At 45.7% G+C, this 22,622-nt stretch overlaps 1 protein-coding gene across 1 annotated transcript in view; it reads right to left on the reverse strand.

Moving 5' to 3' along the window:
* Nucleotides 1–8,647: 8,647 nt before the first annotated feature.
* LOC149341857 (uncharacterized) overlaps nucleotides 8,648–22,622 on the reverse strand; it is a 108,981-nt gene continuing 95,006 nt past the window's right edge. Inside the window, exons 10-11 of the mRNA XM_089546705.1 lie at nucleotides 9,747–9,845; nucleotides 8,648–9,070 (exon numbers count right to left, since the gene is read on the reverse strand). Coding sequence (XP_089402831.1) covers nucleotides 8,648–9,070; nucleotides 9,747–9,845 — 522 coding nt within the window. The remainder of the gene's footprint in view (nucleotides 9,071–9,746; nucleotides 9,846–22,622) is intronic.

The raw sequence follows: 22,622 nt of genomic DNA on the forward strand, positions 1-22,622 counted from the left end.
ATCGCGTTAATGAGCGCCTCCTCATCCAAATTCTCACTAACACTGTACTGTGCCTAGTGGTGCTTAAGCATTTCAACACGTTCTGTGAGGTGGCGGCTGACACCTTACACATGGCTTGGGCGTGCCAATAAAACCCATATATCCCCCCCACACCCCACCAGATAGGACTAGGAGGCGGCCCTGCACGGCTGTCAAAACTTCAAGACCCAAAAGATCTTGGTTCAACGGACGCGGGCGGCGTTGCTTGCCAATGGGGCCCCGGAATAGGGGCTCCACATAGTATCGTGAGGGGAAGGGGCCAATAGGGCCCTACCTCAATCACCTCGCTGTAACAATTTAATAGAAGATAAATGTTTTTCACCACCACCCCCGCTATGGGCCACAAAGAAAGTAAAGTGCCTACGGGCACGAGAGGTGCGCATGGCGTAGTCACTGCAGATTCACGTGATCTTGCTGCAAGACCCCCACCGGAACCGACACACAACCAGTAAGCGACCCCTTTGCCGGCTAGCCCAGCACTACCTTCACCCTGAGACACAAAGCCAAGGCCCATGGGCGAGTTAGGAGAGCTCGTGCTGCGCTCTTGTTATTCATGGGAACATTTGATGAGTGCTATCGCGGGTGACCTCCCAACACCCTTTTCGCTATGACACCGGCGCTTCATGCACATAGCTTCCCCTTCTCTAAGAACAAGTGCAGTTACTTAAACCGAGGAAGAAGCAATCGTTGAAGGGATATAAATATAAATTTTATTGATCCCACAGATAATGCTTGATCTGAATACATCAACTGTCATCTTGGTCAAGGCGCTGAATCAATATTGGACGCACTTACTCGTTGTGCGTCTAAATCCTGACACGCTCATTGATCATACGTCAACTAATGTCCTTTCACCTCAAAATACTGCCGTCATTGAGTTTAACATAACAAATATTCTTGTTAGCAGACAGCTGAAACGAAATCACACCAAAGAAAGCGAATAAACACTTGTTCGACCATAAGAGATTCGCTGATGTAACCAAAGCCTACTGGAAAGATCTATTTCAAGGAATCTGCGCTTACGCTCTGTATAATATTTAAAAAACTGCCAGCAGTTCATCTTTCCTAACCTCGAAATATTGCGCTAAAGCAGGTTGTCGCAGGTGGACACCAAATCCACGTACCTGGAAGCGTGATTGAAACAGCGTTTCGTTTCCTTTTGTGACTTGTGCCAAGATGGAAACTGTTGAAGACGACCACGTGCAATGCACGTCGCGAAAGTGTGCTGCAGTTTAGCACGAGGCGTGGTCAGCTGCGGTGCATCGCACTCTCGTGCAGCGGCCAGCGAAGCTGACCTTTGTGTGTCGCCGCGTGTTCGAAACCTCAGCTGGTGCGGCTTTCACCGTTTAAAGGTGATTTCATTTAATTTATTTTACTCTCAGGGCTTTCACATTCAAGCGGGGGTGAGGCATAAAATAGAAAATGTATGAAGCTCTCTGCTCAAGTGGGTACGCGATATACGGGAGTAATATTGATGCAAGCTTAACTCACACAAATAAAAACGGAGGGTACAGGTTGCATCAGTGCATAGATAGACTACTATTGCGTTAATGGTCCCGTTCAGCGGATAACCCGGCGTAGTCGATGTCGCCAGTGTGTGCGGATAAGCCGGCTTGGTCGAGACGGTTGTGACGTCACACGTAGATGTATGGAATGCGTAGTGGTGAAAACCATAGAAAACTGGTGATGAAATGGTCCCAACATGACTGATTCGCCACTTGGGCGCGTATGTAAAATAATAAATTCCTTTGGAGTAATTAGTCGGGACTCCAACCCCTGGTTTGCCGCCGCGGTGGCTCAGTGGCTATGATGCTCGGCTGCTGGCCCGAAAGACGTGGGTTCGATCCCGGCCGCGGCGGCTGAATTTCTTTGGAGGAGAAATTCGAGGCCCGTGTACTGTGCGATGTCAGTGCACGTTAAAGAACCCCAGGTGGTCGAAATTTCCGGAGCCCTCCACTACGGCGTCTCTCATAGCCTTAGTCGCTTTGGGACGTTAAACCCCATAAACCAAACCAAACCAACCCCTGGCGGTAGGGTTGCGAGTCAGACGCACTACAGTTAGGCACTCCTACGGCTATGTTAAAACGTATGTATGACGTGGTATTTCACTTAATATGAAAGTAGTGCCCGTGTCGGCGTGGGCAGGAGGAGCCCCTGACGGGACCCTTTAAGGCTATCGCGCCATACTCTGAAAGTCGGATTTTAATTCCCTCCCCCCCGCCCCCTAAATTTTTTTTCTGCTTTTCAGCCTTTACCCTTCCTGCATGTGATGTCCTCCTGAGGCGAAAAACTTCCACTCTCTTAGTGAAATACCTCTTTATATATTGAACTATTTTGGTAAACAATGAGCGAAGAAGCTGTGCTTATTAAGGAGAATAGCAGCAGAAAACCGCATAAAGGCTGTAATTAATAACGCCTAGAAGAGAATAGTACGACCTATGCATATTGCAATAGCTACTTTTTAAACAACCAGGAACAATTAAAAAGGCATGTCATGCCTATTTACGTTAACACATTCTCTTTCACCATATACCACTTTTAGGGGAAAAGGCACTTATTGAGCGTGAATCTTAACGTCGCTAGAAGAAAATAAAGTGCTAAATAAATAAGCTTTCTTTAATGCTTTCTGACCTTCAGCACGACAACCTACGTTTCTAATTCTGTGTTTTGAGCATGGCAGCCTTTGCCGCTAATGCGCCCCGGAACCTAACAAACTAAGAAACCAGCAGACCTAATCTCCTCAGTCTAAGTCACATCGTGAGAGTGCGGGCGTTTTCCCGTTCCACCGGCTCGGAGCGCCGTTGCCAAAGCCTTGCGTTGGAAGCCTTCCGTCGACGTTACTCTCAGCGGGAAGCAAAATATATAATCTAATTAGATTTCATCCACCATCATATGGTCAATAACACGAGCAAGGCTAAGACTACTACAAAAGGAACACCGCACGTGTACACCAGAGGGAGTTGGTCACCGTAGTTGACATCTAAAACGGCCTTTTGACTCTGGCACCGAAGGCGCGTAAGGAAAATGCATGGGGGACGCCTCTGTACCGCTAAAAGGAAGGCAAGAAGGCGCACATTACCAAAAATACGCGAAGACGTGACCACAAGCAACACAAACACTGAGTTTCTACCCTTAGGCAACAGGAGCTCCCAGCATTAGATAGACCGTGTGCAGATAGCGCTGTGCCAGAACTACGAAAAATGGAAGTCTCCTTCCACCAGTTTCCTGCACTCTGTCTTCACAGGACGGTCATGGAGGGTGGGAAGAAGTGTTCGCCGCTGGAAATCGGAGAGTGCTGCGAGAGGAATGAAGCCCTGCGGGATTACCCCCTGAGAGACCAGTTCCGAGTCGGTTTCCTTGGCTACGTTCCTGGCAAGACAGACGCACGCCCATTAGGGCTCCTTCGGGAGACAGAGCAAAATAAGGTAGCGGATTAGTGAGGAGAGTGGGGGCAATCCCTGGGATCCCCGCCTTTTCTTCACCGCACACTTTCGGTGTTCACGAAACTGCACGAAAGAACGGCTTTGGTGGCAAAAGATTGAGTTCTCTTCCTTTTGTCGCTACTTTCCGGAGCATTGAAATATCTTCCGGTACACGGCCTGCGCTTCGATTTGCGGTTAGAAAAGCCTAAAATGGCGTCCCGATTTTCGTCTTTTACTTTATGAGCCGGAAAGAAAAACCCCACGTACTTATTTTTGAGCCGTTGTGCAGACTTCTAGTGCATCCGGTCTGAGCCATGTTTCCTTATCGAAATGCACTTTCTGATGGCCTTTAATTATGAAGTCCTTGAAAAGGTCGAAATTTTCTGCACCGTCATGAAGCTGTCATACGGGCGGTTATGCTTGCTTATGTTTCTTTTTTAAAAAGGAAATGAACGCCAATCAAGTTATTTGGCAGAATCGATGCGGAAGACAAATGCCAACAGTGAATAAGGCCTAGTCGGAATAGCGCAGTAAACTGCAAGCTTTTGTCAAGCTGAGCCTAGTCGCACTTCCGGAATTCGCAGGACGGCGCTTAAGAGTAGCGGCTTCCAAAAGTAGAGAAGTAAGGCGTAAGAGTATAGGCGTGATACGACGCAGTTCTCGGTTGTCTTTTCTCAATTCCTCCGGCAAAAAAACACGCTAAGTGCTGCCGCTACACGCCACGGCGGTTAAAAGAAAAATGTCATTCTGGTAGGGCTGCTTTTTCTTTACATTGCTTTATTTTTGAACAATTACCTGTGCTCACATTATTTGCATTAACCGTCCTGTTGTCTTCGGGTAACCTTGTGCATTGAAGGATATATCCACACGGGGAGGCGATTATACTTCACGCCTAAAAATATGAAACCTCTTTTCAGCTCATCTGTTGATCCCACTTCATTTTAAATAGATATTAATGCCTTTGCAAAAGGCATATATCAAGAGAAAAATTGCTCGCTTGATTGCTTACCTATTTCGATCGCTTCTAAACCGTTAATTAGATAAGCTGGTGGCTGATGAAATGTTTTTCTAAACTGTTTCTTTGAAAGGCGTAAAAATGAGGTTGAAACTTGCGCGCTCCACGTTTGGATCGAAGGATTAATGACCGCGCCTAGGCCGCAACCCGCGACAGCTCTCTTCAACTGTACAGCTGCAACGGAAAAAGAATGGCACAAGTGAATCGTGACCGGAGCGAAAAAATCGCGACACGCGGCGCTATTGTTGCCGAGTGCACCGATAGCGAGAGTGCCAGGAACATTCCATTTCCTAAAGCGGGGGTGACCGGCAGAAAGCAACCCACCTAAACATTCGCCCATCAGAAATGCAACATCTTAAGCGAACGCCTGTAGATGCATGTGTTATCAGCCAAACTATGTGCTAAGGCGGCTAAGCACATAATCTCGTTTTATTTATTTTTTTTTTTTTTTTGCGCTGGCGTGGCGAGCAAAGTTATCTTTATCACCGTTTTTCTTTAAAAAATGTGCTGGGGAAGCACTGTCAAAAGTGGGGAAGCACTGTGAAAAATAATGTGTGGCAGTGCCTGCTTTCGGATCGGCTGCTTTCTGTCGGCCACCCCCACTCTGAAAAGTGGAATGTGCCAGGCACTCTCGCTGTCTGCGCATACGGCTACAATAGCGCCGCGTCTCGCAATTTTTGCGCTCCTGTCATGAGTGACTTGTGCCAATCTTTTTCCGTTGCAGCTGTACGTCGTCCGAACAGTGCTACATGGTGCACCATTAGCCATCACATTGTTCCACCACTACCACTCTCTCTCTCTGCCCCTCAACCTCCGCGCTCCGCCAAACCTTTTTAGCTATATTTCACTAGCTCAGAACTTACAAATATAAAACTAAAACAAACAACCCCTTGCATCAGGTGAAGCCCGAGTTATTTCCCGAAAAAGAAATTTAGCAGCATCGTCCGATGTTTCCACTTTACACCACTCCAGGGTGCATGTCAGCTTCTTACAGCAGGCGCACAAGACTCATGCCTTTAGAAAGGGCCCCAATAAAATCTTTCTAACCGTAGTACGCCCAGATGTGCGCCGTTTTTCTCATATTGCCACGACCCAAGGAGCCGTACAGGCAGGTGTAGGTGACATTTTACGCAGAAGATCGGTCTTTTAATCCCAGAACCAGGTGTAACTTGTGCGCTCTTCACGAACCAATGGTCCCTTCGTCGTGGTTTTGGCTAAGCGCGTAGGTCGCGCTGTGCGAGGCACCTGTCATTACTCCCCACGCGAAAGGAAGCATCGTCTCGATGCGAAATGAGCTGTGCACAAGAACGTAAAAAATAAGAGAGAAAAAAGGAGGTGAACTGAACTGTAGAATATGTGCTTAATTAAGGAGGAATCTCGCACATATACCGCTCTCGTCTGTCCGCTTACTGAGTCCTATGACATCCCATTAAATGCCCGCTAGTCCTTCAAACAGCACTGCCACATCAGCCTCACTCGATAAGGTCCTAGCTTTAAACGTTGCCATGTTCAGTTTTTAATGGAGACTTGTCGGACGCCGGAGATTCTTAGCATCCTCTGCTTCGTTACAGGTCTGGCCGCTGCCTTGGTAAGTTGGTCCGCACCCGCTGGGGACTGAGGGCCGGGTGTTAATCGGTTTGTTCATATAGGAGATTGCGGTCAAGTACTAAGGGTGGTCAATCCTGTTCTGGTGAGGGAGTACGTTGTCAGTTCTGGTCACCGAGATCAGGCCGCACCCCAGGCCTGGTTATGCAATTCCATAGACACGCGTTTTTTTTTAACCCAGTTGAGAATCGATTCGAGATTCGAACACCGGTCCTCTTGCACGCGAGGCGGGCGCACTACCTCTAAGCCACCGCTGATTCGCTAATGCATGAATCCCTAATGTCATGCTATTAAGCTCACTGGTATGCCTTTTTCTACAGTGCTTCGCTTAATCGATGGGCACATGGTACGTGCAGTCTTCACTGTAAAATTTTTCTCATTGTGTGCGTTGCCAAACTAGAAAAGAAGAAGAATACCCCTGGGAGTGTGCGCCAGGGGACGTGCGCTAGGGCGCTGTGGAATCTATCGTGGCCACGCATTAAAGCCCCTCTCTAACTACCCTTCAAGAGTTCAGTTTGTGGATTTCTGCTTGTGGCTCATCCTAAACAGTTAAACAACTTACGTTTGCAAGGGACGAGCTCCGCTCTCTATACATCCAGATATGAGAGGTCTTTAAAAACAGCAGAAATACGGACCCTCTCTGCGTTTGCCTTTTTTTTTTCATTGCTAGCTTGTGTGCTTCCACTTCAGCGTATAGAAATGTCGATTAGCGATTCGAACGCAAATTTTGCTTGCACTTAGACGTGCAACAAAGATTTTAAACTGAGAACTTCACACGTAGACTTACCCGAAGGAACATTTTCTAAAGAATTTTACGCAGCAGTCATAAGAGTCCAGAGTCGAACACCTGCACAGCACGCGCTTATGCATGAGGTGCTTTCTGAAACAAGGTTGTGTTCCTTAGATTTGACGAAGCTGGACCCTAAATGAGTGCGTTAGTTGCTGCAGTCGCGATCACGCATTCTCCTGGCCTTTGCTAACACGACTGTCCATTACAGTTTGACTTCAGGTACAACCCTGGGCGGGAGTTACATCCCACGCGTGGCTCTAGTGCATAATAGAATCCCTTAATCACGTCAGTGCTGCATGACTCTTGTAACGTTTCTGTCGACGAGAACACTAACTCAGGTGCTAATCGGGAAAGAGAATACTGCTGACTTATGATGATGAAAATGATCAGTCTAGCGCAATACAACACTGAGGGTGGGTCATGAGAATTCGGCACTTGACTCCACTGAGACACACATTGCGTAATCTTCAATTCGTTAAACTTAAAGGCAGAAATAAGAGTAAATTGTTCCCGAATGCTATGCAGCAGTTCATGGTAACTTCACTTTGAATCAGTAGAAGCAATGATGTGCTCTTGACAGGAAACGAGCAATTGGCCGCATTCTTTTTTTCCCCAAAACGCCCATATTAGTGGCTCTGTTCTTGCCTGACTAACTTTTCCGTTCTAAAAGAATGAATTAGTTGAAACTGTGGCTCGAAGTCGGAGAAACTTTCTTTGCTTTCTAAGCTACTTCTACTTCTCCTACTACTTCTAGAAGCTACTTCTCCAATACAGTTCCTTTCTTTTCTGAACAGGAACCTCTGTGATTGCTTCTTATGCCTCGTAAAAAATAAACAAAGTATGAAAAAGAACTCAACAGTCACTGAAGCCAAGGCAGACATCGCGAAATCTTATTCTTTTAATTTATTTGTTCAAGTATTAATTAGAGTATACAATTAGTTCTGTTATAATTTCACACGAAGGAAATTTCGCAGAAATTAGTAAGTACTTCCGATGGGGCCGTGATCTGCCAACTCCGCTTGTCGTAAGCGAGGATCTCGCTTCTGGCAACCTTGATTCCATAGCTGCCATAAAACTATACTTCCAGAGCTGCCCCCCTCCATAAAATTCAATTTCACTTGGCCTTTTCGGTATCCCAGGATGTTCCATGTTCGCTGCTATGGCCGGGGGCAGAGCTGGTACACCACTCTAATTTAGGATGCACGAAATACAAAACTATTCTAAAGCGCGATCCAAAGAACCGCCGCTGTACCTCATTTTCTAGAGCACTGCAGCTGTCTCGGGCTGCAGGGCCGGCGTGCAAGAGGGATAGCAGACGCAGTTCGCAACTGTCAGCTTATATGTTATTTATTTATTTACATTCTTCAGCCTGCACCACAGGCACAATACGTTCTGCCCTTCTGAAGCGACTCGGACGGAAGTGCACTGTTTCGCGGCTGTGATTCTCGATTGGTTTCTCAAAGATCCTCAGCAATAAGTAAGAGCTCTGTTAGCGGAGCTGAAAAGGGGCGTACAATACGTTTAGGTAACAAGAGTTGCTGCCAGGCGCTATGGCCTTCATTGTTAACCGTATTCTGCAACAGCTGACACACACCTGCGAAAATTTCTTTCATCTCCTTGTATCGTGCACATTTGGAGATAAATACGAAAAGTTCGTGCACCGTAAGCAAATACTTCTACCTGATGTACAAAGCGCTATTCAAACGCGCCAGTTACCGCACGGTGTGGCGTGCCTGGAGCAATCAGAGCCCTCAACACGATGTGCACCACAACGGCTCAACCGAGAAACCCGTTGCCAACGTATCCGCCATATCCACCATGACCATAACCACCATGTCCGTAACCACCATGTCCATATCCAGCAATCCCATATCCTCCGTAGGCACCACGTCCATGTCCGCCGTATCCCCCGTAGCCTCCGTATCCACCGTGTCCATACGCGGGGACTGCCTTGCCGTGGGCTGACAGGTACGGCGCAGCAGCCGGTAGGCTGGTCTTGGTGCCGGGCTCGTTGGTCTTGACGACGGCGCGGAAGCCCCACTTGTCGGCGACGTAGTGCACCTGCCGGTGGCGGCCGTCGATGTCGCCCAGGTAGTAGGAGCCGTGCACCGGACCGTATGCGGAGCCGGTCTCGTGGCGTCCGTTTACGGCGCCATAGACGTTGACGATGTCGTAGCCGAAGCTGTAGTGGCCGTGGTCCTGTATACAGAGAACGCGAATAGCCAGTTAGAAACTTTTGGCGGGCTTATTACTCCATGCCTAGCATAGAGAAACCGCTAAAAATAAAATTTAAAAGAATGAAGAACGGGACGCAAAGTAGACAGCTGGTTAGTCTCCGAACAACTAGCGGAGTAACACTGGCTGGCAACGACTATCCTGTTGTCGTTAATTTCCGCTGTGCCCCATTCACATGCTCCCGTCGTCCGCTGTCTATTGCACTGTCCCGACACATCGATGATAGCGACACGTTTAGCATCAGCTATGCTGACCTCTCATAGGTGCTGCAGGGTGCCTGACTGCTTGAAAAATAATATTAGCTGTTCAAAAAAGAATATTAGTAGACGCTGATTTACAGTCCGATGCTTTCAGCAGGTAATAAGTTCTAACGAGCGTTGCAATAAGCGAGATTTGGTAAAGTTGCATTGACCTGAACCACCACTAAAGGGGCGGAAAATACCACTCACGATTTTATGTTTGATTAAATAAATGGAAAATCATTTCCGGTCCTTCACGCCGCTAAGGTTTTCTCTCTACGTTCTGAACCAAACCATGAATAACACTCATCCAAGTTCTAAATGCAGTGAATTCGGCTTAAGTGTCTTTAGAATGAACGCTAAGTACTGTTGCTGGCGCATAGTAAAAACATTGAACGTACATTTTGCTTCCTGTAGGTCTTACTGGAACCTCCATGGTGCCCGTAGCCGCCGTAGCCTCCGGCAGAAACCACGGCTGGTATGGCCAGCAGCGCTAAAAGCTAAAAAAAAAAAAGAGGAAAGCGGCTTACACTTATTGAAATCAATTTTATACCACGAGATGATTGGCTTTATATTCATAATTCTTGCCGTATTTGCTGCTCTCTGTTAGGTCGCCGAGTAGCACGTCAGTACTCAGCAGGCAGACGTGAAGCCGTACTGAACGTCAAAGTTCTGGAGGGCAAACTGGCTGAGGTAGTTGCAATCAATGCACAACCCGGGTCCGACTTGTCTCAATTTCGTCTTATGAGTGCTCTCACTGTTATAGCGATATGCCGTCTTAATTATAACTGCCTTATAACTGCTCAAAATCCCACGCCAGTCACTTCTGCAGCAATAGAGGAAAGTGTTCTTATGTCCCAATGTTCGATTAAGGCGACCGCTTGGCGAACGTTGCAGCTCGCTGCGGCTGGCTTAACGCTCTTCAAGGCTTACCTGAGCGATCATATTGGCAGCGGTTGGTGCTGGAGCGGCTCTGGCACTCGTCCAGACGTGACACTCTTATATAGGGCCGCTGCGGGCAAAAGAACGCGCTTTCGAGTTGATTTATTGTTGCTGTTACTACAGGCAGCGCTTTCACAAGCTGTTACGCGTTCAAAAAAATGCGGTTTGTTGCCTTCCGCATTTCTGGCGTGTGAAGTCTGTCACGCAACAAAAAGCAACGAACGTGCCACTTGGCTGGCGACCTTGACATACGGCGGAGAAGCTGTACGCCCCTTTCACTGAGCTCCGTAGTCATGCTTTTCCCGCACTGTTGCCTTAATAGCACTTGTCTCGGTCGCGTTGATTTGTCGGTAAACGACGAGGGCAGCCGATTCACAAATGGCTGCTTAAGAACAACAACATACTCAAAACATAGTCTGATACTCAAAACATTTCAAATGATTTTGCAAGGCAACTGGCAACTACTAGGACTGGATGATGGTTTTCTAAGCTTCACAATATTAATAAGTCATCTTAAGTCGGGTCCCTATGGAAGACGCACCGCCCTTTGTTCTCTTTGTTTTTTTTTCATGTAAAACTTGCGCTAACCGCAACTTCTGTTCCTCCCATGCGAGTCCTGATGATTGCGATATGGCTATTGTTGCAGAGATATTGCGCATGTGCAAAATGTTTCATTAGTTTTCGGGAGCATTAATTATGCTAAACTCCTCGCAAGATTCGGTTTGTAACATGGCATTTCTTCTAAAAAGCGACTAGGCAGCGAGGTGAATTTTTCAGTGCCTGATCACTGATGGTAGAAGATCACTTCCTGGGACCGTTTTATATATCCAATTTAAAATCATTAAAAACAGATGTTGACGTAAAAGCTAAATTTAGGAGGCTCATTTTTCCTGCGCTTTGGCTACACCATGTAATGTTTTTTCCCGTTTATATTGATCGTGAGGATGATACCGTCAATTAATTAGCTCCTATAGTGTCAGTGCATTTGCTTCCCCTCAAAGGGGTGTGAGCATTAAGGGCCCTACCTAATGGCACTTTAAAAATTAATCGGTAAGTCTTCAAGGTCCTGCACTGTGTCAGTGTGGTGAGGTGGTAGGTATACACAACTTATATACTGTTATCTTATATGGCTGACGACTCTGGCCTGAACAGCCTCCAGTGCTGTGTGAAGGTGTATTTTTTCAGCAGGGTTGCCGCGTTGAGGAATGTTTACGCCACCTCTTGAAACCATGTTGCTGTCTGCTCTGTCGCGACGAAGGGTTTTTATTGTCTCAGGATGTACATGTGTTGTGGACTTGGTTTGTTTCGAGAAGACATTCAGCTATGCTGGAAATCAATCTTAATACGTCAGTAATGTCAGTGTAATTCTTTAGCAAACTGTAGTTGTATTGCACCGCAAACACCATGTTTTCCAGTGTATGTTTTTGAGTCCAAATTATAGTCGTAGTAGAATAAACCATATGCGCGTATTCATATACACGTCTCTTTTGCGCTTAGGTCCGCAGGTTTCACCCAGATATTTTTGTTGTGCATGCTTCCAGTCATAAATCTTTTTATTAGGCCTCGCTTTGTACGTGCTTACTTAGCATTCCCAATCTTGGCCCCTATTATTTAGCTGCAATACGAGCTGCTTAGAGGACCAAAATTAGTTTGTTTGCAAAACTCGCTCAGTGCAGGCAGGGCTCGCACTGCATGAGTGAAAACTGTCACATTCGTAATACAAGCCACCGTTTATGCTCAAATTGGTTCAGCATTTTTTTTTTTTTCATTTGTACAGAGTTATCATTAGTCGTAGATCTCGTTTCGTGCCAAAACCGGCTTTCATAAAACCGTAAATGCCAAAATAGCCAGTGGTAAAATACAAGCTGTTATCCGCTTCACTGGATAAATTGACCATTTGTCTTAAGGAAACATTTTGCTATCGTACACACGTAACCACTATTGTCAAAGAAAACTGGTCATAAGGGTCATTGAAACCAGGCCTTCATGCATGCTTCACAGGGCAGAGGATACCTGTACTGAGCGCAGAGTGTTCTTCTTGACACAGACTAATGGATAAGAAGCCAGATTACTTCGCCGAAAACTCCATGATGAAGCGAGGGGATCTTTTGCTTTGCGTAATTAAAGCAAAATGATCCCGCTTTATCGCCGTGTTGTTGGCTTTCGAGTGGAGGCGTGGATCGGCTATGGTGATTAATGCGTTCCTGCATTAGACCGTTTAGCCAATCTGTTTTAGGCATGCGAACCTGACTTTTAAGTAATTGCACCAGTCTTTTTTTAACCGCTCTTATGCATTAACGAACACTAGCAGGGGTTTCCCAATCTACCCAAGAGCTGTAGCCTCTTTCAGAAAAGATTAAACCACGGCACACTCAAACACTGAAGGAGCAACCTTGACGCCGTCTTTCAAACGGAAAATGACCTACGGAGGGAAGAACACCGCAATAAAACAAAGAACGAACTGTACGCAAGAACTGCCCGTGCGCGGCCATTTTGAAACTTGTGGTTAAGTGAAAGCTTCTCTATTGCATTAAATCTTTTTTGTTGTGAGCATTCTTCTACTCTAAAAGAGACGCAGCAGAGCGGTGAATGACATCGCGGTTTACGCTGCCGGCTAGTTGCTGGAAAGCATTTCCCCATGTTGCGAAAATCATTATTTTAAAATTGTGCGACCCACTTAGGAATTTAGCCGAAGTTGTGCTTCGCACTATCTTCTAATTTATTTGGTGAACGCTGCAAGCTGCTCATAAAAGCATGTGAGTCTTCTGGTGAGTACGAATTCGGTAAAAGCACTGTTGTGATATTCTCTCAAAAGTAGGAATATTTTCGGGCTCTTAGCGCGCACACTTTTCCTACTTTTTAACGAAACAAGCTTTGGCCCCGCTGCAGTCGTCAGCGCTTTTTGTGTTGCTAAGACTGAATACAGATTCGCGCCCTTGAATTATTCCGATAACTCGCAAATCACTGGCTTCGTAAATAAATTTGGAGCAGTTCAGCAATTAATCGAGCCGGACCTAGCCTAGCCCGATTCTTATTCTTATTTTTTTTTTGCTGCTGCTGCTGCCTGTATATAGTTTTCCTCTTTAATTTCCCGTGCTCTCCGATCTTTGAAGCTATAACCGCTGTAACTAGATGGATTTTTTTTCTTTCTCTTATACCTTCTGAACGTTTTTCTTCACATTCGTTTTAAGTAGCTTATTCCAGAGTCAAAAATATACAAATTTATTTGCACCAAACAATGGCACTTCCCATGTATATTACGGCATATTTAGGACTTCATTCTAGCCAACTTCAACACAGAGCTCATTCAAATTGTTTTGGCCCACATTCTCTCTCTTTTTTAATTATAAGGAATATGATCTTTTAGAGAATATTCACGTTAATGTAATTTTTTCGTTAGAATCATGAGGTCTATTGCATTATTCATAGACTACAAGCCCTCTAAAATAAATTACTGGGTAAATGTGAAGCATACTGGTCAGTAGCTTTCTACTCTGAGTAGACAAATGTGGGAAAAGCACCCTTCACTGAGTCCTGGTTCTTCTAATAACAGATCAACAGATCAAACACAACAAAAATATAACGATGATCCACAGTACATCGCTATTTCGCGATGCAAGACCCCGGTGATACCCCGTGTACGTTGGTATATCACGCCGGATATCACAGTGCGATAACCGTGCCATGGTTCCATTACTGAATGTGAGCGCTAAGTCAAAGATGGTAATTGGGAGACGTGTATTCTAATGAACACATTATTTGACTCCCACTCTCAGGCGACGGGGTGAAATGACTCTCACGCATTTTTAGGTACACCCGGGATGACAATTCTTGAGAAGTTCTTGCTAGGCTGGTAGCTGGAAAATAGTTTAAATGGCGTGAAGTAGTTTGGGCGAGTATTTGTGTGCAAAAGGCTTGTTCGTCACGCACGCCAGGTGTCGGGGTCATTCGAACACAGTCAGTGACTTGGGTTGGTGTCGGTAGCTACACAAACCGTACGTACAAATATGTGCCCTTATGTATGGTGTCTTCCTCTAAGCAGAAGGAAAAAAATTTCAAAATATTAAAATAGAACTGAAGAAATTGTGCTTCTCCCGTCAGGTAAGAGAAGTACAGAAAACTGCAAATAATGTTTACTACAATCGAATCAGTGCGAAAGCACGGATTTTTGCTGCCTAGAAGCCGACTAAGAGTGGGCAGTGCCGCGGGATCGAGTGCTCGCGCTAGGGGAACAGACAGTGCGAACAGGCAACGGACAATCTTGCTCGGCGTTGGTACGCATCGGATTAGTGCTTACACACTAAAATAAAGCGTACTAGCGTTCAATAAAGCGTACTCTATACCCCTTTACGTTGACTTACTGCTGTCCAGGAATAAGCTGATTGTTGAGTATTGCGTGTGAAGACTAGCTGAAAAAAATCAGCTCTGTTTGCTCGCCATATGGTTTTCCAAACGCGGCTATTCTGGTTGTACGGAATGGCAGAAAAGTGTGTGAGTCACTGAGTAATGCTCAGGAAGGTTTCGGCATTAGAGAGCGACCGTCAGGCAAAAAAAAAAAGTTTTTGTTTTAATTTAAACGTACGCCGTCTGTGCTCTCGAGTCATCCCCCAACATACATTTGTATGCTGTAGGATGAAAACACCGGAGTGACTGACTTGATTTGAAGCTGCGGCGCTGACTGAGAACGCGTGTAATGCAGCCTGTTTTTCCGGTACACCTACTCCGCCATGCTTTCACCACGGCTATGCCTGCTCAAAAAGCGTCGCAAATAGATCGCGCATTGTGGAAAAACACTACGCTCTAATCAAGCCGTTCACGCAGAAGTGTCCCGAGTGGTAACGACGTGCCTCACATCCTGCGTCCATTAGCAGGTCGACGAAAGGAAGCAGCGCATTCAGGCCCTGTGCGATGCGTCCCGTGCAAGTCTGCGAGGTGAACCAATGAGACGGTGATCTTCCTGTTCAATGGTCACTGTTCCGTTTAGAGACGCCCCTAGGGCACGGTCTCCAGAATACCTCCCAGCTGTGCGTAATTTTGTCCGCCAATAATTAACCTGCATTTCCTCTTCGCTGTTATCTGCACCGCACTGGCACGTCTTGTTTGAGTACTCTGATGCGCTGGAGTTAAATTTACGGTTTTGAAGGCGTTCTGGTGGCGCAACTCAAACACTTCAACGGAAACTGCAAACTCAGACCAAAAAATTTTATTGAAAAAAAAAATCCTTAAAGTGAGGTGAACACAGGCAAAATTTATAGAAAATCAAATTCTAGACTCCCTGCAACAGTCCTTAGGCTGTGCATGTGTTGAAAAGTGTCCTGAGGTCATAAGCTTTTAGTTCGGGCAGGCAAAGATGAATGACTCGACGGAAGGGTGCTCTGAGGAAGTAAGTTGGTACATTGAAAGCTGCCACCGTGGCGATTGCAATGTAAGAAAAAAAAACCAGTAAAGGAATTCTAGACGCTTTGGAACATATTTTTTTTTCTCGCAAAACCACATGCACCCTGCGTACATTGCCCCATATGCATGAGCATGGTGAGAGGGAACAAATTCACTTTCGTGCTACCATATGCTGGCTTTCCCGGTTAGCTGAGTGAGAGCAGAAGAATTGGGGCCATAACTTCCGTGATATACTGATTGAACCCCATTGTTGCATAAACAATTCAAATCCCAGCAGTAAAATTTCCCGATCAATGCGCAGGAGGTTTGTCAATGACAATAAAAGCGCGCAAACTTCACACTTCAGCCTTACCTGTCAAAATATTGCTTAGTGCAAAAGGGATGTTTGCGCCATGGTCAGTGAACTGTAGCCTCTGTCAGTAGCCAGAAACTACTCAATGGTTTTGTGTTTTATCTGGATGCCGTGTTTTTTTGTTGTTTTTTTTTTGGGGGGGGGGGGGCATTTTTTTTATCGGTCTGTCAAAGATGACATTGAGACTACGCCGTGTACTATAAGATTTTTGCCTGCTTTGGGGGGTTTCAAGGTTCCAAGTGATCTTCTATTGCTCATGGGACTGTTTAGCCTGTGGAGTGGCCGCGTGACAGATCGCCACGCGGATCCGCCATGTACAGTCTTTCTCAAAAGTAACCAGGCTGCACGTTTTTCTTCTCCGTCGTATATTAAGGCTATTATGCCAGCCATCACTATCTAAATCTGTGTATGGCAAGAAGAACCCCTGTTCTCACCTTCAAAGAACTTTTTGATGTTTATAGAAGCTGTGAGGGCTCTGTTATACGAATGAGAAGCAAAACCATGGAGCCTGGTTACTTTTGACAAAGACTGTACATCGATGTCCCTGTTCAGAGAGCAGTGTGCGGGGGTATGTGCTGCGCAGGATCGCCCTCCTCCTTGGCTTCCTTTATTTGGTGCATGTTTGTGCCTCCCAGAATTTTGATGTGCGGGAGGAATGACAGCAGGTTGCTGGTGTGACTGTGTATGAGGGATTGCGGGATGCGACCTGGTTAAGTCGGGCTTGACACCTGTAAGGGTGGGTGTACTTGCATGCAATAAAGAAAAAAAATCCCGCTGAGGCGATGGCCCCGGGTTCGAACCCAGGACCAGGACATTTTTTTTAACTGCCGAAGTTTCTGTGTAAATTCTGTATATTACCTTTGCAGCTGTATGGCTGCGATTGGGTGAATGCTGATGAGTAATTACTCACTTGTTACTCCACCTACTTCACCTTTGGGGATTCCCCTAAACACTGCACCAATCCAAGGTTTGTATTTGTTTTCTCCTGTGGCGTTTGAATATGCGGGACTATAAAGTAGCCACCTTACCGTGAGCGGCACGGTACGAAAGAAGACCCGAAGGTCCGTTTACCGTAGAAGCACTACACATTTGCTCGCTCTCTTATTCTATCCACCAAATGGTCTGCATCATGAAGACGCGCAGCAATTTCGTGCACGTCTGGCGGGACCGTTGATTACTGGGAAGCGCCACCTCATTGCTCGTCGCTGCCATTATTCGCACGATAGACGGCATTACCTCTACGCCCAGGCCTGCGTCGATTTCTTGCGGACACTCAGCTGGCATATCAGCGTGTAAGAGGCTTAAGGCCGCGAGGGGCTGTCGTGTCCAGTGTGTATTTCCATTCGAGTTAGCCGGGATGCCGGAGAAGAAACCGAGATATATCTGGGAGGGGGAAAAGGTGCTCAGCTAGTCGAGACTCAAGCTGCTCATGGAGACCAACCTCGACTGCGCATCGGTGTAAGCCCCCGTTCCCAGAGGAATTGCCTCCAAGGAGCACAAGGGAGCAGCTACTCTGAGCGATGCAAGGCATTAGCCTGTAGCATCGTGTTAGTCTCGCAAGCAGGGGCTCAGGATCCTACTGATTTTCGCGGAATTGCTTCAGGCGTTCATTACGAAACAGTTTCAGCTACACTTAACTAATAAGCGCTTTTCTGCTGGCAGCGAGCTTGCGCTTACAAAGGCCGTAGATGAGCTGCTGACCCAAAAGACGCGGGTTCGATCCTGGCCGCGGCGGCTGGAATTTCTTTGGAGGAGAAATTCTAGAGGCCCGTGTACTGTGCGATGTCAGTGCACGTTAAAGAACCCCAGGTGGTCGAAATTTCCGGAGCCCTCCACTAAGGCGTCTCTCAAAGCCTTAGTCGCTTTGGGACGTTAAACCCCACAAACCAAACCAAACCAAAGGCCGTAGATGTTATTCCTTGGGAGGCTTCCTATGCACCACTCGCTGCGCACATTGACTGCTTGTGAACGACTGCCCGGGGTAGCGAGGATTTATTAATGCCTGGGTGGGGTCTCTGTTTGTCTGTGGTGTGATTACCGTGTTCTGCACTTGCCCCGCTTTGCCAGGCAGTGTCAGGGTGCGGCTGCCGGTGGCTCCCAAGTCGACCAAGTGATGTTTTCTGAACTGAAAGATATCGAAATTCGTGTTGCGGTACATGTTTGAAGTTTATTTATTTCAGGCAGACGTGATACAAATGTACAGGTCTGTCTAAGAGGCTGACAAAAAGGCACAGGTGCCTGACGAGTGTCAGCCTCTCAATACACACAGCACCTCAGCATACGGTGAAGGAAAAGAAAGGAAAAAGTGGACATGAAAACGGTTGCAGGCACTGAATTACAGGTGAAAAAACGAAAAAAAAAGAAAAAAAAACATGCAGCGATACAAAACGTGATGCAAAGGTAAGAAACTAGCACTCAAAAAGCAAGAAATGTACGAAGTCAAGTCCTTTCTACTATGACATTAAGTAGGCATTCAACTTCTTTTTGAAAACCCCTATGGACGGTGATTGATTTACAATTGTCATGATGGCTGGGTGACGATTTAACAAATCGGGTATAACAAAGGATTGCTTTTGCATGCCATAATTTGTGCGTATTTTACATATGTTGTAAGCTGTGCACCTTGTGTTGTAGCTGTGTTCTTTCAGCAGATATTTTCGGAAAAATTCAGTTTCATTAAGCTTGACTGCGCGGAATATGGCAATTGCAGTTTTTCTGTTTAACAGGTTTTCGATAGTTAGCACAGTGTTCTTCTTGAAAAGTGGGGCAGAATGAGTCCTGTAAGGTGCATTTTCTATAATGCGTACTATTCGTTTCTGTAATGTATATAACCTATCTAAGTTGGTTTTTGTTGTAGTTCCCCAAACGGATAAACAGTATTGAAGGCGTGAATGCACTAGACTATAATAAAGCTGAATTTTCAGTTGTTGGGGTAGCAAGTTTCTTAACTTATTAATAATACCAATAGATCTCACAATACTGGTTTTTATGCTGTCGATATGATTTGACCAGTTCAAGTTTTCTTCAAACAAAACTCCCAGAAATTTATGAGAAATGGAGCGCTCAATGGTCTCACCGTTATATTTTAGCGCTATGTTTTCATCAATATGCTTACCACGAGGGCGAAAAACAATGTACTTTGTTTTCTTAATGTTAAGTTCTAATTTATTTATTCTTAGCCATTCAGAAATGTTCTTTAGCCAAATGTTAGCTTCGCGCTGAACATTAGATAAGTTTGCACCAGAAAAAAATACGTTAGTGTCATCAACATATAGTATGATGTCTGCTGTTAGGGGCACGTTAATAATGTCATTTATGTACAAAAGAAAAAGGAGCGGACCGAGAATAGAACCTTGTGGGACACCATATTTGATATCTCCTAGTGCGGATCTCGATTTAAGTATTTCTGTGCACTGTAGTCGATTACTTAAATAGCTTTTCACTAGGTTAAGTGCAATTCCCCTTATGCCATACTCACTTAACTTTAGCAATAAGATATCGTGTTTGATAGAGTCGAACGCCTTTTTAAAGTCAAGAAATATTCCTATTGTGAACAGTTTATTCTCAAAGTTGCTAACTATTTTTTCTTTAATGCGTAGTAGTGCTGTTTCCGTACATTGTTGTTTTCGAAACCCGTACTGTTTATCGGTCAGAATGTTATTTATATTGCAGAAACTTAATAAACGTTTATTAATCACCTGTTCGACTACTTTTGAAAAAACTGGCAAGATAGAAATGGGCCTGTAGTTGTTAATGTCATTCCTGTCACCACCTTTAAATATCACGGATACTTTCGCGATTTTTAATTCGTCTGGAAAGATACCATTTGATAATATCAGATTGCACATGTATGAAAGGGGTTTACTAATGAATGCGGCAACTGTTTTGACAGGCTGTGCTTTTATACCGTCGATACCACAAGCTGCCGAGTTCTTTAACTTGGAAAGAAGATCGCATATTTCTGTCTCATCTGTAGGTGTGAAAAATAAAGACCTGCTTATACTAGCGGAGATATACGATCTATACGTAGGGTTGCAAGTGTCCGAAGCACTTGAGGATCCACTTTTCAAGAAATGTTGGTTAAACTTATTCGCGAGTGAAACTCCGGTGTATATTGTTCCGCCATCGCTTATCTCAGAAACAGGGCTTTCTTTTTTATGAGGAAGCAGTTCATTTAGAGTTTTCCAGACCTTTTTGGGGTCATTAAGAATAGTACTGAATTTGTTCTCATAATAATTTTCGCGTGCTAATTTTACATCCCGGGTCAGTCTGTTTCTTACCTTTTTAAATTTTATTAAGTACTCCGGATTCCTTGTCTTTATAAAAGCAGCAAAAAGTCGTTCTCGCTCTTTTATTCTTTTTAACAGCTCGTTGTCAATCCATGGTTTTCTGCATTTCCTATTGCATTTAGTCTCTCTTAAAGGAAATGCCTCCTCATAAAGCTGTTTGAATACTGTAGCAAAACATACTGTAAAATAAAAGAAGGTAGAGAATTGGTGGCAATTAAGAACTGGTCCGTTCACATGGGAATTCCTTCCTTTCTTGGTATCGTCTCTACTTTCCCTCTTAGTTTTTCGCCCATTGTTTAGTGTTTCGGTTAAAATAAACGGAACTGATAGTCCCTTCCTCATCATCAAGATGGGTAACGTTAGAAAAGCAATTTCGAATCGCTTAACTTCCCATCATTTTAGCTATGAATGCTTCCATGTCATGATGGTCGCCCAAGACAGGAGGTTAAACACCATGCGAAACACACATCCCTTACTAAGGAAAAAGTACGATACGAATTTCTGCTGGAAAAAAAAAACGCTCTGTGGGACAGCTTTTTTAGAGACGTCGACAAAGAGAAAATCGCTCAGTGCGAAGCCTGTGCTATTGAGCGGTCAACGCCATTGTAAATACAGAATCCGGAGCCTTCAAGGGCAAATGCCAGTTCGACGTCCAAAATAGGAAAAAAGCCAGAAAAAATCACGAGACTGTAAAGATCCAGGTAAGATCCAGGATTGCACCAATTAATTTCCTTCACAATGCAAGAATACTGCTTAACATATTCTCTAAAAGATAAGTTCTTGTCAAGAGAGCCGTGCGTCCGTGCATCCATTGCTTCACGTATTTCATCGTGTGATGCCTTGTGCGTGTGTGGATTCCTTGTGTATTTGGTGACTCTGCTGTTCAGGCTGCGGAGCGATTACTTGCAATTTCAGTGCGCATGAAGCGCGCGGAAAATTTTGTGTGTCGCAGCTTTCGCGGTGGCAAAATTTTTGAAGCCTTGTTGAACACAGATTGCATCCTTGCTTCCGACTACAGCCTGGATGTCCGCTGGCCACACTTAGCCAGGCGCCAATTACGCATTGCGTTCTTACACGGTCGCCAGCGCCAAGCTCGCTGACAATGAGAGCTGCAGAGGTATGAGTCTAAGGAAATAGCAATCTAATGGAAACCACCAAATTTTGCTGATTGGCTTCAGCAACAACGCTGGTGAGCGAAGACGATATGATTAACAATAAGCCATATGCCCTTTTGTTTTGTATTGTTTTTTTTTTCAATATAGATGCGTTTCTTCACTTGATACAAAACGACACTGTTACAGCGAGAGCTGCTTTTTGGAGTCTTCCCCGTGTGGTTCCTCAAGGATCGTGATTAGCTGGAGCACAGCAAGTATAAGGTCACAGCACACTCGCGCTACAGCCGAGGAGCCGTAGATGGCGAGCGTCAAGCTCATCCGCAGGTGGCACCGAACGCAGCATGACATACTGCACTTGAACTCTACACGACATCACAGTGCGCTACTCCATGCTTGCTAGTGAAATGGCCAATTCGCAGCAGAAGGACGAGGTCCGCGCTCGCCCCCGGGAAGTACAGCGTCGACGCAGAGGAGAGCCTGCCGTGTGCGCTGCCGAATGCAAATCCGGTTTACGCCGGGATCACACCGAGCATCGGCGCGACTTGACGCCAGCGTACATCGTAAGCGACGGCGAGAAGAGTCGGGCTTGGCTGTACCCGGACCTTCGACGGCATCGGCCGCTAACGACGGAGAGCGTGTTGCCAAGCGCAGGAGGGTGTTGTACTAAGGGGCTCGCGCTTGGACGATCACACAGCAGCGGGGGTGCAGAAAGCGCAAACTGGCGTCAGCGTGAGGCAGCCGCCGCTGCCTTATGCTGTCGTCGGCATAGCTGTTTATGGCTTGTACTTCCTGTGATAAGCAATCAAGGACGCTTGCAGTTACTTCTACAAAACCAAAATACATTCTAGTCAGTGCGAAAGCACGGATTTTTGCTACGTAGAAGACGAAGATGAGCGAGCAGTGCCCCGGAACTGAACGCCAGCTGCGGACACGCAAAAGATAATTTTTCTGGAATCAGAACAACGGGACTAATGCCATGTTGAAGACGACAAAGAGCGGGCAGTGCCGCGGGACGGAGCGCTGGCGCTGCACGCACAGACAGTGGACGATTTTGCTCAGGGAACTTCGCACCCATCGGATTAGTGCTTACGTACTAAAACTACACTTAGCCAAGCTTAGCCGATAAGCGCAGTAAAACAGCTCTCGCTTATTAACGTGTTCAGCCTCTAAGCTTAGTTCAAT

The sequence above is a fragment of the Amblyomma mixtum genome, chromosome 5, assembly GCF_055824585.1.
Source record: "Amblyomma mixtum isolate Tamu chromosome 5, ASM5582458v1, whole genome shotgun sequence".
In the NCBI taxonomy this organism is placed as follows: domain Eukaryota; kingdom Metazoa; phylum Arthropoda; class Arachnida; order Ixodida; family Ixodidae; genus Amblyomma; species Amblyomma mixtum.